This window comes from Stomoxys calcitrans, chromosome 2 (genome assembly GCF_963082655.1).
Source record: "Stomoxys calcitrans chromosome 2, idStoCalc2.1, whole genome shotgun sequence".
Taxonomy (NCBI): domain Eukaryota; kingdom Metazoa; phylum Arthropoda; class Insecta; order Diptera; family Muscidae; genus Stomoxys; species Stomoxys calcitrans.
The window spans coordinates 137632888-137650225 of NC_081553.1; the positions used below are offsets into that span (position 1 = coordinate 137632888).

Sequence of the window (17338 nt, forward strand, 5' to 3'; positions counted from 1 at the left end):
ATAGGCACTTTCAATTATTTTAGTTAATTTATATGATAAACCCAGTTCGTATAATTTGTAAAGCATTAGGTTTCGTGATATGTTATCAAAGGCAGCTTTGAAATCTACGAAAAATGCATATGTTTTTTTCTTCTCTGACAATTTAATGTTTATTATCGCCGATAGGTTGTAAATATTATCCGTGGTCGAATAATTTTTTCGAAATCCGGCCTGATATTCTACAATTATACTTCTTTCTTCTGCCCAAGCATATAATCTTTCATTTAAGATACCCATAAAAATTTTGGCTATCGCATTCATAAAAGATATCCCTCTATAATTTGCGGGATCATTTAAACTTCCTTTTTTATGTATAGGGAAAATTATCGTTTTTATGAATACTTCATCTATGGTTCCGTTGCTGTACATTCTGCTGTATGTCCTAGCCAATTCTGTCAGAAACTCTTCCGATGCGTTGGCAAAAAACTCATAAGGGGTCCTGTCTTCACCAGGTGCTTTGTTCATTTTAACTTTGGACAACATGTTTTTAATATCATCCACAGAAATATCCTTATCGAGCTTTTCGTCAGCGATTAACAGTGGAGCATATGGTATGAATCTTGATCTCTGCTCTAAGTTAAGCAGTTTTTTAAAATATTGTTCAAATTCACGTGCAGAGACACTGGAGCCAATGTTAAAATCCTGACCATTTAATTCTCTAGCTATGCTCCACCACTCTTTAGCATTAGATACTTCATTAATTCTTAGGCTGATGCTGTTGTAGTAATTTTGTTTGCTACTCTCGCATATCTCCTTAAACTTTTTCTTTGACTCCAGATATGTTTTCTTGTGCTCTTCAGAATTGGTTTTCCTGAATTTCGCTAGAGATTTAAATGACTTTTTCCTTGCCCAATAACAATTGCTATTAAACCACTTATTTAATGGGTTAAATATCGGCTTATTGCCCCTTTGCTGGGCAGAAATAATAATTGTATTTGTCAAATCCTTGAGAGTACATATCGTATGGTCTTCCAGAGCTTTTCTCAAATGGCAATTGAGGTTTCTTTGATAGTTACTCAAATCTGACTGCCTCCACAACAATTTGGGTAGGAGGCTTAGTTTTTTAACATCAGTTTCTACTACATCCAGCTTAAGGTCAAGGACTATGGGAAAATGATCCGACCATATACAATCTTCAACAGAAAAACTTGTGACATATTTTAGCATACTATACGATACAGCACAGATATCATTTACTGACTCGCCGGCTGAACTCAAAAATGTAAATTTGCCTTCTTCATCTCCTTTCGTATGTCCGTTTAGAACAACAATGCTATGGTTGTTACAATGGTCCAGGAAAACTCTGCCTTTGTGGTTTACTTCCTTGTCCATAGATTTTCTGATTTCTGTGGCAGTTAAGAACGTGTCTTGGTGCATCGAGATATCTTGTTGCAGCTCTCCAATTCTTATATTCATATCTCCTATTAATATAGGGTTTTCACCTGCCATCTCATTCATAAATTGCTTTACCAACGAAAAATCCTGCTCCCAGTTCGCGCTTCTCAAATATAGTGGGAGTAGTGTTATCCTCTTATTATTTACCTTAATGCAAAGTGCGTTAATTTGATATGCTGTTACCAGCTCGTAGTACAGATTTAGGTTTTTTAAGGATTTTTTAATTCCCAGCATTTTGCCCCCTATAGCCCTTCCAAATCTGTTAATTTTAATTGCTTCTGTCCAAAAAATATCAAAGCCCGGAAAATACTTTTCTGCTTGTTTTGTTGATTCCTTCATTAAATGAGTCTCGACCAGTATTATAACATCAAAAGATTTTAAATAGGTAAAAAAAAGAGGATACAAGTATTTATTAGCTAATCCGTTAACATTGTATGACACAATTTTTAAATTCAAATTCACTACTTCTCCAGCGGTTGTTTCTTTATTGGCATTGGCTTGGGGCTTCTTTAGTTTTTTGAGTCTATTTGCTCAAAAATGTTATCAAATGATACGTTTTGTAGCTCATTTCCATAAAGCATCTTAAGTGCAACTTCAGCATTTTCTCTTCCACACACTAGTTTTCCATTAACTGTCCAAGTAAACCATTTGTCCTTGACTTTCAATTTGTCATCCCTGACCATTATTTTATGTTTTTGGCTTTCTTCCAAGATCTTCTTTCGTATTAAAAGCATCGCCACTTTATTTCGTTGCCTTCTTGGATTTAAGTCTCTTTCTATTGAAATTTTGGTTCCAGCTAGATGCTTTGTGTTCCTTAATACCAATTTAATAGCATCTTCATTTTCAAATTCAACAATCGCTGATTGTGTGTGCTGTTTTTGAAAAATTGTTTTAGCCGAGATAATCTTCGGTGTAATTTTAAGGTTTTCTGTACAAATTTTTAAAACTGCATTTAACACCGGTTTTTCATTTGGAATTTCCTTGAAGATTAGCTTCGTATTGTTTATTTGGTGCTCAAACCATCTCAAGTTTGCCCCATCTAATTCCATCTTTCTTTTCAAAATTTCAATTTCCTCCTTTAATTTTTTATTTTCCGCTTTTAAGTCAGCTATTTCCGATGATGCTAAAACTATACCAGCCTTAACCTCTTCCATATCCTGTTTCGTTGGCAAGTTTTCCAGTTTTTCCTCAAGTATACTATTCATTGTAATCTTCATCATGCTCATCAATTCGCCTACTTCCATGTTTCCCACTGGCTTCTTTGCCATATTTATTATTTCAGGTGACGTCTCCATTAATTTTCTTTTTGTTTGCTGGGATGAATGTTGTTCGTTTGTTGTTGGTGTCTTTGGCATTCCTTGGTTACGTTTTGAATTATCGGCCGTTAATTTATACAAATAATTATAGCTGATAATTATAGCATACTTTTAGGCTGAACTATATTTGTTAGCAACTAGGTGACTCGAGTTTAATTTACATGTAGGAGCGCTTTTTTGTTACATTTAATGTCAAACACATACCAGCTGTTGTTTATTTACCCAGAGTGCTGAATAAATTTATCCACCGACCGGTTAGCACCAAAAGTTATTTTTCCGCAAAATTTCCCTTTGAATTTGCAAATTTTCGCTAGATTTATAAATAATATACCGCTTTTTCTGCAATTCGGTTCCCGTGTAATCCAAACATCCAGTGCAAGCTGTATACAAGGCTATGAGAAGCAATCCTTTATAGGTTCCAATTGTGGCCACAAACTTTATTCCTCGTTAATATTTCGGAGCGAATCAAAAACGCGTGTTCACAATACAAGTGCGACATAGACATGGGCTTTAACATAGCCCCACAAAAACTAGTCTGAAGGCGATAAATGGCACGATCTAGGCGGCCAATTGACTGGTCCCAAACGTGAAATAAAATGTTCGCCGAACTCGCCTCTCAATAAGTCCATTGTTACGCGTGCTGTGTGGCATGTGACACCGTCTTGTTGAAACCACATGTCATGCAAGTCAAGCTCTTGCATTGTGGACAAAAAAAAATTGGATATTATCTCACGGTTGGACTCACAGTTCACAATACGATTCGCATCATCTTTGAAGAAGTACTCGTACGGTCCAATGACGCCACCGACCCATAAACCTCACAAAACTTTGACTTTTTCCGGATACATTAATAGTTCTTGGAATGCCTCTGGCTGATCTTCACTCCAAAATCGACAATTCTGCTTATTTACGTACCCATCGAGCCAAAAATGAGCTTCGTCGCTGAACATAAGAAGCGCGCGAGGAAATTTCTTTCTATCTTCAAAATTTGCAAGCGTTGTTCGTCTGTAAGACGCTTCAGGGTAAACTTGTAGACCAAACTGAAGATGTTTGAAAGCGAAACAAAAGACGAAGCGTGCGTGAGCTGTTTGAACCAGTGTTGCCAAAAAAGATACTAGGTAAAAACCACCCCTTATTTCCTGTTTTATTTTGGACATAGTGAACTATATTCTGATGACTTCTAATTTTCCTCAGGATTGGAAGATTGCGCGGGTTGTCCCTATTCCGAAAAAATCTCATTGAAATTTTGTCTTTAGAAAAATTAAAGAAACATCAAAACAAATTATTATTAACATGTTTCTTAAGATGTTGTGCATAAAAACTTTTTGTATTAAAATTTGTTTTAAAAAAGAGTTTCAATAAAAAATTCTTTGGAAGAGACTGCATTAAATTTTTGTTTAAAAGAATTCATTGAAATTTTGCGTTTGGAAAAAAATTTACTAAAATTTTGTTTGGAAAATATTTCATTAAAATTGTATGCTTTAGAAAAATTTCATTGAAATTTTAAGCTTTAGAATAAAATTCATTAAAATTTTGTCTTAAAAAATTGCATTGAAATTTAGTTTTTGAAAAAATGTTATTGAAATCTTGTCTCTATGTAGAATTTCGACCAAAATCCATTCATATTTTAAAAGTCATAGAGGAAATAGTTATGCAAAATTTTGAGAAGATCGGTTGATTAATGCGCTTGCAAAGGCTCTAGAAGTGAAAATCGGGCGACACATATTCATGGAAGCTATATCTAAATCTTAACCGATTTCTATGAAATTCACTAGTGATCAGAAGAGTCATAAGAGACGATATTGACAAATGACGATTACATTGCAGTATTATATGGGAGCTGTATCCAAATCTGAGGAGATTTCTTACAATTTTAATGGGATTCGTCTCAAGGTCAAAAAAGATGCCTTCAATAAATTTCTACACATATCCATATGAACAGAAACACAGACAGACGGACGGACAAAGCTAAATCGAATCAGAAGGTGATTCTGAGTCGATCGGTATGCTTTTTAAGGGGTCTATCTTTCTTCTTTGTATGGCAGTAGTGCTGTAGGGGTAAAAGCTTGCACCCGTTTTTGAATAAGCCCAATTTTGGAACACTTTTGAAAGTCCATATTCAGAAACGTAGTACGAAACAATTTATAAGTCTTTTAAAATTGTTTAGTATTATGAAATAAAATCCATCGGGACCAATTGACACATTTGAAACGGCCAACGACCTTCATGAATAGGAAGTATCTACATATGAAAAATTTCATGCGGATAGCCTAATTCATTCGAACGCTATCGCGATTTTGGCTATCTGTTGAACGAATAAGCGAATGTGGGTAGACTGGCTTAACCCAATAACGATGAATGGGTACAAAAATACCCAAGAATAGAAATGTCTTTGAAAAATTCCAGCTCGAGTTAGGAAAGAGGTATCCTAACACCACTTGAATTGTAGTGAACGAATGAAACTAGTTGAAAAATATTTTTCTGTCGTATATGGTCATGTTTTGGGGGAAAATTGACTTGTCGAAAGATTTTTTTTTGTAGCTCTAAAAATCATGCAAAAAATTTTCTCAAAAATCTTAGGAGTAAGACTTCTGAAACCCGTTTTGGAATCTTGTTGCATTTGATGGTTGCTATATTAAAAATAAATAAACTAATGGTGATAAGCAATTCTCCACTTTTCTTCGCTAAATGTTCATAAAATATTGAGAAATTAATTTTTTTTTTTCGTTATAAAAAACATATTGGCTTAATGAAAAGATTTTTTTTTACATTTTGTTACAAAAATTTAAAAATCTTAAGTGCTCATAGTCGACTCCGGAGTCGGAGTCGATTAAAATTTGCTCGACTCTATAGCCCTGATAAGAACAGCTGACTTGTGAACTGAGCATTTTTTCGCGTACTATTAGTGTATTCCGGTTAAAACATCTAAATTTCATTTCTGGTCTGTAAATTTGATGGCATCTGATATTTTTTTGCTTTAATGTGTGTCACTGCTAACTGGACCACAAATTAGAGCTAGCAAAATATAGATTGATATTTTTATATATATTTTATATGCGCCTATGGACGGCGCAATTTTCACCCCATTAGGCTAACTGATTTTATTAACCTTGGTTTTATTTGGTCTATGCATTCATATTGCTTCTACAATATATAAATCGATATCGTTTGAAATATAGCTGATGGGAAATTAACGATCGATACTATCAATATTTTTTATTAAAACCATCGAATGCTGGGATTATCGATAGTTTGTCTAGGTCTACCTTTTGTGGCTGGGGAACCGCAAAAGTTCCCATTTATTTATTTTTTTTTTTTTTTCATTTATTTTATAACAAATTTTTGTTTAACACTGCGTAATATAGGTGTGTTGTGCTTGTTGGCTTTTATGTAACAGAAAGAATTGAAATAAATAAATAACAGATATGGCAGCTATATCTAAATATGCACCAGTTTCGTGTACAGAGAGAGGCTAAGATACATTCAGCACCAAATTTTCCCAAAACCAAGCTATAAGTACACTTTCTTTAGGTAAAATATGGAAGCTCATATACTGAAATAGCTAACATATTTGTCGATTTCGAATACATTTTATGGATGAAAATAAGATGAAAGATGTATATGTCCATAAAAAAAAACTATAGTTAAATTCGAACCAATTTCAATAGATATTGTGGTCGTCGTTAAAGAAAGCATAGTGAAAAATATTTGAAAAATCTGTTAAAAATGCACATGCCTTGGCTTTACAAGTATATGGGAATCGATAGGCCACGTTTTCATGACCCAATTGAAATTGAAATTAAAAAATGTCATATGTACTCCATACACATAAGTTCATAGACTAACAGACGAGTGGGCGTGCTAAGTTCGGCCGAATCTTGGAACCCTCTACCATGGATTCTGCAAATAATTTGTACAAAATAAATTTAGTTGAAGGGCATAATTTTATTCAACATAGCAAATTTCTGTCAAACCAACAAATATGAAAGATTTTGGCTATCTGTTGAACGAATAAGCGAATGTGGGTAGACTGGCTTAACCCAATAACGATGAATGGGTACAAAAATACCCAAGAATAGAAATGTCTTTGAAAAATTCCAGCTCGAGTTAGGAAAGAGGTATCCTAACACCACTTGAATTGTAGTGAACGAATGAAACTAGTTGAAAAATATTTTTCTGTCGTATATGGTCATGTTTTGGGGGAAAATTGACTTGTCGAAAGATTTTTTTTTGTAGCTCTAAAAATCATGCAAGGATGATCGAGAAACTGATTTGGAACGTATTTGGCAGAGTTGTTGGTAGTCATAATAAAACACTACATGCAAAATTTCAGCCAAATCGGACATAAACTGCGGCTTGTAAGGGCTCAACAAGTCAAATTTATATAGGAGCTATATCAGGTTTGGGACCCTAATAGACATAGTTGTTGCAAGTCGTAACAGAACGCTACGTGCAAAATTTCAGCCAAATCGGACAAAAATTGGGAGATCAGTTTAAATTTTTTTGATTTAAGATCAGCAGTCAGTATTTTCTTACTTTACTTTAATCGTCTATGACAGAATATTTGTTCCACTAGTCGAACATAGAATAGCGTTCCAAGCGCCTCGATCTTTTGCGCTCATTCTAAAATCTCTGACACCAAGTTTCGAGGTGTCTCCCACCACTTGATCTTTCCATCTTTTGGTTTTTCCGGTTTGCTTGTACCACCGTGTTTGCCTTCAAAAGACTTCTTTGTTGGAGCTTCTTCATCCATTCTAACAACATGACCTAGCCAACGCAGCCGTTGTATTTTGATGCATGTAACTATGCTATCGTCGCCATACAGCGTCGCCTATATTCTCCATTAACGCAAACTGGTCCATATTTTTTACGAAGAATCTTTCTCTCAAATACTCCAAGCAATGCCTCATCTGCTTTGACAAGTACCCATGCTTCAGAACTATATAACAGCACGGATATCATCAGTGTCTTGTATAGTGTAATCTTTGTCTGTCGCTAGGTGGCCTTGTCTATAAACTGCTTACTTAATCCAAAGTAGCATCTGTTTACCAGTATTATTCTTCGCTTTATCTTGGTGTTATTCGTTTCGGTTACGGCGGTGCCTAGGTAGATAAAGTGACTGACTATCTCAAAGTTGTGGTTCCCAACTTTCTCCATTTTCTTTATCTGCTCGGTTGTGCAAGGCTTTTTGGGACTTTAAACCATCCATTACGTCTTATCTCCATTTACTGCCAGACCCATTTTCACAGACTCTGTTTCGATTCTTTCAAAGGCTGCAGTTACTACTTCCGGTGACCGACCTATGATGTCGATGTCGTCGTCATAGGCGAGTAGCATGTGTTCTCTTGTGATTAGTGTGCCATATCTATTCACATCTGCATCTCGTATAATCTTCTCCAACAGGATATTAAGGCTGTCTCCTTGTCTGAAACCTCGTTTGGTATTAAGTGGTTCGAAGAGATTCTTTCCTATTCTTACTGAGGAACGCGTATCAGCATGTCATCATTAAAAAGACATGTTATGTCTTAGTAATTTTGCAGGGATACCAAACTCAGACATGACTTGAAATACCTTTGAACGTAAAGGAGTATCGAAGGTTGCTTTGTAGTCAACAAAGAGATGATAGGTGTTGATTTGTCCCTCTCGGGTCTTTTCCAGGATTCGGCGCAGTGTGAATATCTGGTCTACCAGGTCTAAAGCCGCATTGATAGTCAGTATTTGCTAACATAAGCAAAATAATTTTCTAGTGTACAATAAAACATAGGGTGTACATAACAAACCTTATATTTCGGACAATCGAATGTACTTACAAGGAAGTAGCCAGGATTTCATTTCAGGGAGCTCCCCTAATACCAAATTGAAAAATCTTGCAAGTACTTCTTTAACTTTCGAACTGAAAACTAGTAAAACCGTGCTAAGTTCGGCCGGGCCGAATCTTATATACCCTCCACCATGAATCGCATTTATTAAGTTCTCTGCCCGATATCTCTTTACTGGCAAACGAAGTATAATGGATAAGAAGTGGTACGCTATTTTAGCAATATAAGATTATGGACCGATTTGGGACATACTTGGTTTGGCTTTAGGAAACCATAGTAGAAGTCATTGTGCAAAATTTCAGTTAAATCGAATAAGTATAGCGCTCCCTAGAGGCTCAAGAAGTATAATGGGGAGATTGGTCTCTATGGGAGCTACATGCATCAAAACATTGACTGATTTGGCCTATTTACAATCCCAACTGACCTAGACTAATAAGAAGTATTTGTGCATAATTTAAAGCGTCCAGCTTTACTCCTTCGAAAGACAACATGCTTTCGATAGACGGACACACATACGTATATGATTTAATCAACTTAAAATATCATAGCGATCAAGAATATATATTATTTCAATTTGTTACAAACCGAATGACAAAGTTAATATACCCCCGTTCTATGGAGAAGGATATAAAAATATCTTCATATTGTTTTGTGAATGCTGAAGTATTTTCCTGAATATGGAAGATTGTGATACCCAGTGGGTCTAAGGGCTGACCCATGTGGGGTGAAGTTGTTGGTCCCTTGTTTGATACAATTACCCAAAGATTGATACCGCTTAACAATTATTTGTGTATTCTGGACCACTATTCCATGCCGTATAAGTTAAATGTTAGCAATGGCTTACAGTGACAAAAACATACCCAACAAGGTATTGGTCGAATTCTATCAGAGATTGTAATGCGCGTAATTCAGATTAAGTCACATACAACTCTCTAGTTGTTCATATTTTTGTATTATTATGGCGATTGTTTTTAAAGCAAAAAATTGTATAAAACAAACATAGAAACACAACACATAATGTCTTTATGTATGACCACTGCGTGAGCAAATACTAATATGCCGCACACTGTGAATTAAAAGTGAACTGCAGCAAGGCTCGATTGATGTCTCTGTCATATCTCTCGTAATACACACGGGGCCGGTCATACAGACAGAGACCGATTGTGGTGCCTGCCTCAAACACGTTCGCTTTAATTCATCCATTATCTGTAATTATTGTACGATTTGTCACTTTTACACGGAAAAGCAATTCAGATACACAATGTTTTTGTGGCTTTTGTTGACTTTTCATGTTTTTTTTTACCCTTTTTTACACTAGAATATTTAAGCGATGTCCAGGGAATTAATCTACCAAAATAATTATAAATTTATTTACGAACAGATTAAGCGATTAAGAAGTTATTTTACACAAGACAATCAATTATATGATGACTGTGGATTAGGAAAGAACATAGAACAGGTTGGCAAAAACAAAACAAAAAAAGATGGCACGATCGATATTTTTGATCGTCTTGACATTCGGAGTCGATTTAGCCATGTCCGTCTGTCGAAAGCACGATAACTTTCGAAGGAGTAAAGCTAGGTACTTGGAATTTTACACAAATACTTCGGATTGTGATTGTAAATGAGCCATATCGGTCTAATTCTTTTCCGATTTGGCTAAAATTTTTATGGGGTGTTTTGTTATGACTACTGATAATTGTGATAAATATGGCCAAAATCGGTTCAAAACTTCATATAGCTGCCATATAAAGCGATCTCGGATCTTGACTTCTTGAGCCTTTAGCACTTTTTTTGTCAGTAGAAGCGAGCGGGAGAGTGCATGAGCGGAAATGTACGCGAACAGACCTATAATTGAATAGATTTCGACTAATTGGTAATCACGAGTTACAATCGTAATAAAACAAATCAATGTACAAAACTCTGGGAACATCGGTTGATATGTTTTGTATTGGTTTTGTTTTGTAAATAAGAAGTAAAAAGTTGCTAAGCTTGGCTGGGCCAATGCTGGATGTTGATCACAATTCTCATAATTGAACTATGCGTACTTTACGCACTAAATTTCTGCCAAATCAGGCAAAAGTTCAAATTTTTAGTGGATGTAGAAGGCTAGTCGTAAGATTTGCTTATATGGGAGCTATATCAGGTTATGGACCGATTTTGACAATACTTTAGATGGGTGTTTGAACTGGTACAGCAAAACTAGGTGCGACTTCCAAAGGCTGAAGATGTCAAATCAAGATATGGGTCTGTATGGGAGCAATATCAAAATAATAGAACATAATAGAGTCCTACAAGCCAGTTTCAGTCCAATCGGATAACAATTGCGGCCTCCAGGTGCTCAAGATGTCAAATTGAGAGATCGGCTTATATGAAAGCAATATCCAAATCAGAACCGATATGGCACATTTGCAATCCCCTGCCTACGGCTAGCTTTACGTGTCCACCCCTACCCTGATTTCCACAGATGGGCAAGTGGAGTTGGCTAGATCAATGTCAAGATGATGATAAAGGCGTCGCATATAATTATTTTAAGATGTAACAAACGGAATGGCTAGTATACCACCTTCCTATGGTGGTGGGCATAAAAAAACCTGAGGTAAAAAATATAAGCATATATGTAACGTAGCTGCTAATTTGGATATGAAAGGCCAGAAAATTAGACAAAAAAAAAAGATTACTAAAAAAAGACTTTTCCTTAACGATTTTAAAGAAACATTTCGTTTGGTGAAAGATGTTTTCCTCAATATAAAGCTTTCCTATGTTAAACATATCCTTAACTTTGAGTCTTGTTATTAAAGACAAAAATCTAAAATGAAGGTCAAAATATCGTTGAAGGTTAGGAAATTGGCTATGGGAGAAGAAAACAGTGTACCTTAGTTAAGGATCCAAAATAGCCTTAGACATAGCCTTAGTGTTTTAGGTTAAGATGCTAAGTTTAAAAACGGATTTTTCACCTACACAGTCATCATAAGAATCAATCAGGGATCGAAATTTGAAACGGATGGTCATGTCCTTTAGTAAATAGGAAATTAGGTTTAAATATAGCAACTTTAGTTTTAGTACCAGCTTTAGTTCTTTGTCTCGTATTCATTGCTAAAATCCTACAAATAGGGAAAAATCTTATATTTTGCCAAATTTTTTTTCTATATATTATACATTTTCTCATAAATATACAGTTAAGTAACAAGGGAATTCTTTTTATATCACAGAGTGCATTTCGATTAAAGATATAGATCAATGTAAAAGGACCTCATTTTTATGACGAGTCCGAACAGCGTGACTCAGATCATAGCTAAGTTTGATTAGGCTGGATATGTCACAAATTTCGCTAGCATTTGTAAAGGTCTAGCTGAGATTTGCACCCAGGCGTTCGGCGTCACAGCCGAACAAACTAACCTCTGTGCCAAGCTCAAAATATCTGGGACCAATGCACCTCGTCCTTACCTACTATAGATTCCGAAACACAATGCACCAATCTGACTCCACAATGAAGAGAAAATGAAACCTCACGATTGACCACCAGTTTAATCGCCTAGCTCTATTTGACGGGTTCCTCCTTGTTCCCCTTAATGGTATGTTCGCGAAAGAAGTAAAAGTCTGACAATGACTTTTTGTTACTTAACTCGCCTACCTTGACTTTAGGCCATGAAAAATTACACATTTTCTCACATTGCATGTAATTGTATTTTAATGAATGTCAGATGAAGGAATATATATCAGATTCTTATAGTTTTGGCAAATGTTCTAATTGAACTTTCAGCAACAACTGGAGGTTAAATGTATGTGAGCCATAATGAAGATATAATTTTACAAAGAAAATGTAACTAGGACATCATGTGCGAGTGTTGTATCACAATATTTATCTACTTCCATACTTGTCTCATTAGAAATTTCCATTATGTAAGTAGGCAAACAAGACGAATGACTTGAGCTAGACATTCGTGTTGGCAGGTTTGAGTACACACTTCTATTCGAGCTTAACCTTTGCATGATGAAGCTGATGTTGACTTTTCCAACACAATTGATGCTGTATTATCTGGATTACAAATAAACAGATATGAATTATTTATAATCAAAACCAAGCCATAGTACAGACGCAAAGTATGATAGGAAAATCGTTAGCGAAAAGCGAAAAAGAATACAAAAATCAGTCATCTTAATTAGATTTAAATTTTAACACTAAAAATCCTAAAAAGTACTCCGTCCACACGCGAAGAAAGAAACAAAAATCCGGAAAGATTCGGAAATAAGTATATTTTTAAAACTTAATTATAGATATGCATTTGATTGTTTGATTTGGGGGCCATCGTAGCGCAGAGGTTAGCATGTCCGCCTATGATGCTAAACGCCTGGGTTCGAACCCTGGCACGAACATTAGAAATTTCTCAACGGTGGTTGTCACCTCCAAATGCTGGCGACATTTGTGAGGTACTTTGACATGTAAAAAGTTCTCCCCAAATAGGTGACGCTCTGCGGCCGTTATCATTGAGCTTAAAATTGAATCGAACAGAACTCTTTAATTTGTGAGAAGCTAAACTGTTCTCCTACACTTTCATTTAATTTGTAAATGACAAGCGATAACACCCTCCTCCTTCCAGACAAGCGATAACACCTTCCTCGCTTTATCTCATAACTGATGTCATTCGTTTTGGTTTCCGCGGTGTCGAGGTAGATAAATTTGCTGACTTCCATTGACATCCATTTCGTCTTATCTACATTTACTGTCAGACCCATTTTCACTGTGATTATGCCGAATTTTTGGCTTCAGTAGCAGCTCGACACTCTTGGTCGTACCATGGGTTTCTTGTGGGGGGGGGCTTCCTCTGCGCTAATATATCATCCAAACAAGGAGTGATTCATCAAGCACTTGGGTCAGTCGAGTGGAGTATGCCGCTGCCATCTGTTGTGTTTGCAGCTTTTCGAACCTTTGCTGCAAAAAGGTAATGATCCGAATCTATATTCGCTCCACGATTCCATCTATCACAACGTGATCAATTTTGTTCCTCGTGTTTTGATCGGGTAACAGCCATGGGGCTTTGTGAATATTTTTATGTTGAAATCTGGTACTACTAACTACACGCTTTTTGCCGCGGCGAAATCTATCAGCCTCAACCCATTACCGGACGTTATCACGGGGAGGCAAAACTTTCCGACTGTTGGAACCATCTTCGCATTAAAATCTCCCAGAATGATTTTTATATCATGGGCAGGGCAGCTATGACCGCTGCCTCTAGGCGCTCGTAGAAAATATCTTTGGTCTGTTCGTCCTTGTCTTCCATCGGGGCATGGGCGCAAATAAGGCTGGTGTTAAAGAATTTGGCTTTTATGCGGCTTTATGGTATACTATAGTTCATCACCATTTAGTGTTATAGTGTCGCCATTCTCATTCCATCGCACTTCCTGTAAGGCGGTCATATATGCCTTGTACTTCCCTAATACATCCGCCAGCGCGTATACTGCACCTTCTCTATAGAGAAGGTGCGTCGGTCGTCAACGTTAGGGGGTCCGTCTTTACTATTCCTTTGTTTCCCATAGTGTTTTCCGGGGCGGATTACTGGCCCAGCGCCCCAACCGCACATGTATCCCTCTTTGTCGTAAGCCGCTTGCTCCAAGATCAGACGCTCGCCACCAGCCGCCCCTATCCTGGGAACAGACTGACCTGGTAATTATATCTATGGCACTAGCGACATTTTAGATTTAACTGACTATCGATTGACATTTTTCCTATCGATTCGAAAATTGCAATCCGATCGTGTATAGGAAACAATCATACGTTTTTAGATCGTTTTACTTCTTAAGCCTATATGATTTCGAACTGACTTTATTATATTCGGTTTTAATCCATCTATGCATTGATATTGCTTCTATATAAACCGATATCGAACGTTGCCAATATCGATAGTTTGCCAGCTCTAGCTCCCACTCGCCAAAGTAACGTAAGCTGCTGAGCGAGAAAGCAGTGGCACCTATTTTGCCTACTCTGATCTAGACCACTATACACAGTATTTCCAAGCCCCTGGGCTTACGAGCATTTAAGTTCTTGCGTACGTACACGGTAATGTGCAATAGTGTGCTTGTACAGATTTAGATTGCGCCTTCCAGTTGCTCATGTAATCAAATAAAGCGATTGGTTATATGGGAGCTATATCAGATTGTTGACCGATTTGATCCAGATTAGCATGGATGTTGGAAGTCATAACGAAGTACTATGTGCAAAATTTCAGCTACTCCTTCGAAAGTTAGCATGCTTTGAACAGAAAGGCAAGCAGACAGACGGGCATTGTTAAATCGGCGACAGGCTGAAGTGTTATTTATAGCCGGTAATATATAACCAAGGCTTACCTGCCATGTCCGGCCGTCAGTATTTGTGCAAGAGCCGGTGCCGCCCGGCACCGCTTGATACCGCTGATTGTCCGCGACTGCCGTTGCAACTACTCGGTATGGAGCATTCCACTATCCGCAACATGTGGACCCGCCCTGAAGCTTGCAGCTAAGTTTCTCTTTCACTGCAGAACACCACACAGATCGGAATTCAATGTTCCAGCCAGTGTGGTGCTCGCGGCTATCCCGTTCCGGGATATCCCCCATTCTTTCGAGGAAGCTACAAAAAATCATGAAACAAAAACATTTGGCAAATTTAACTTGTGTTAATTTATTCACTTTTTGTCGAAAATGCAAAAAAAATACATGCATTGGAAGAAGTACAGGTAATAAGCAGGGTTGTCGAGCTTGGTTAATATGGTAATTGTATCATAGATGCGTTTTCGCTATTAATACAATTCAAATACTACATATCAACGCACGGCCCTTGAAGCCATCATACCTAATATGGTTGAAAAGTCTTCTAACCAAAGACTAAACGCGTCCCATAGTGGTTGGTGTGTGTTGCTATCTTTGGGTTTCCTTTTCCATTTGCATCTCCAATCATCGAGCTCGTCTCGAATGAGAAACAACCAAAAATTGTAAAATTTAATGATCTCGCCCTAATAGGCAAAAAACTTGAAAAAAATGCTTAAATTGACGGGAATTCAATAAACCGGTAGAAATGGACTACACAGGTCAATGCATCCTTACATCTAATATATAACGGATTGCAGAACCTTAAAACATTCAATAATTTCAGATTGGTATATTTGCCACAGTGCCACGTTCGGGTTATCCTGAAGGGGATTAATCGAACTGTTACCGACCGTCTAACAGTAGTATTGTAGATGTTCATACACAAGTGTACACAATCCTTTACTAGAGATTGTACTTCATACATATGCTCGCTTTGAATTCATGGATTCTAAGGTAACATCCTTGCATACAATAGAGTGTTAAAGTATGGCCAAGGTGGCCCGTGGAGCAAAAACTTGCTCCTTGCAAAAGCACATTAATATAATAGAGTGTTACCTTCAAAGTATGGCCAAGGTGGCCAGTGGAGCAAAAACTTGCTCCTTGCAACAGCACATTAATATGAAAGAAGTCCCATTTGTCCTTTACTTAGATGGTCATGGAATAAAGGAAAATATTGATAGCCATTAGAATGCGGTGGTTTTGCGTCAAAAATTATTCAAATTCAAAACTTATTTGACTGACTTACACCTATCATAGTAGTATTCGACTCTCGACCTAATACGTTCGTAAATATTTGTTTGAAATCGATATTTTAAATCATAGCTTGACTTAAAATACAAAATAATACAAATAACAAAATAATACAAATAACAAAATAATACAAATAACAAAATAATACAAATAAAAATTATGCCACAATGTAGCAATTTCCAAAGATAGAAAACTATTAGGGTAATAAGAGAAACAAATATTTCAAACTAATATTTGCCAAGTAGAGGTTATCTGCCGTTCAAGGAATCATTCTTGGGGAGAATGTCCTATTATTATAATTATGTTGTTACATTAGTTATTCGAGGCTCCATCTCACTGCAAAATGACTCCAAGCGGTATACACTATTGTCTGTGCGCTCGACTTGGCTTCCACTTAAGTATTTCCAACTTCAGGACTTGCCATATAATTTGCATAACATATTTTTGCAAGAAGAAATGCATTGGAGAACGATCATCTAACAAGATTGTTAGTTAGTTGTCTTCTCCATACAATTTTTTGAGCAATTTGTTTCTAATGTTTTGTTGTTGTTTTTCTTTTGAAAATTGCAGAAGGCTGCTACTACAACTATAATCATTACAATGAAGGCGATAGAATCATGACAAATGAGCCCTGTTTGAATTGTACGTGCCACAATAAGATGCTCATGTGCTATTTGCGTGTATGTCCGTTCACGAAGCCCATTGGACATGATTGCATAGTTGAGAAACGTGAGGATCAATGCTGTCCAATCATTACATGTCCCGAAGGTGAGTTCAGTTATCTTGGCTGGCAATGGGGAAATTACTTTATTTTCTCGACCTCTCAACATCGCCGATTATTATGGCTTTGATAATGATGATAATTTTGCTATCAATTCTCTCTGTCTATCTCTCACTCTCATCGACAGTTCCTGTAGGTATTTCACATGCCGCTCCCGAGCCAGGCACTGAATTGAGTATACCCGAGAAATTCGGATGCAGTATTGATGGCAAATTCTATTTAGAAGGTGCTCAGGTTCCCTCAAACCCCAATAAGCCATGTGAACTTTGCTATTGTATTAAAAACCGCACCTCCTGTTTGATGCAAGAATGCACACTGCACATTGATGGCTGTACTCCGATTTACAACAAGGGCTCCTGTTGCCCAGTGCGTTATAATTGCGGTAAGTAAACAGC

At 36.8% G+C, this 17338-nt stretch overlaps 1 protein-coding gene across 1 annotated transcript in view; it reads left to right on the forward strand.

Moving 5' to 3' along the window:
• The window catches only part of LOC106089210 (mucin-17), a 221640-nt gene that overhangs the window by 193394 nt on the left and 10908 nt on the right, over window positions 1-17338 (forward strand). The window contains exons 4-5 of the mRNA XM_013255007.2: window positions 16733-16930; window positions 17071-17325. Of these exons, the coding sequence (XP_013110461.2) occupies window positions 16733-16930; window positions 17071-17325 (453 nt within the window). The remainder of the gene's footprint in view (window positions 1-16732; window positions 16931-17070; window positions 17326-17338) is intronic.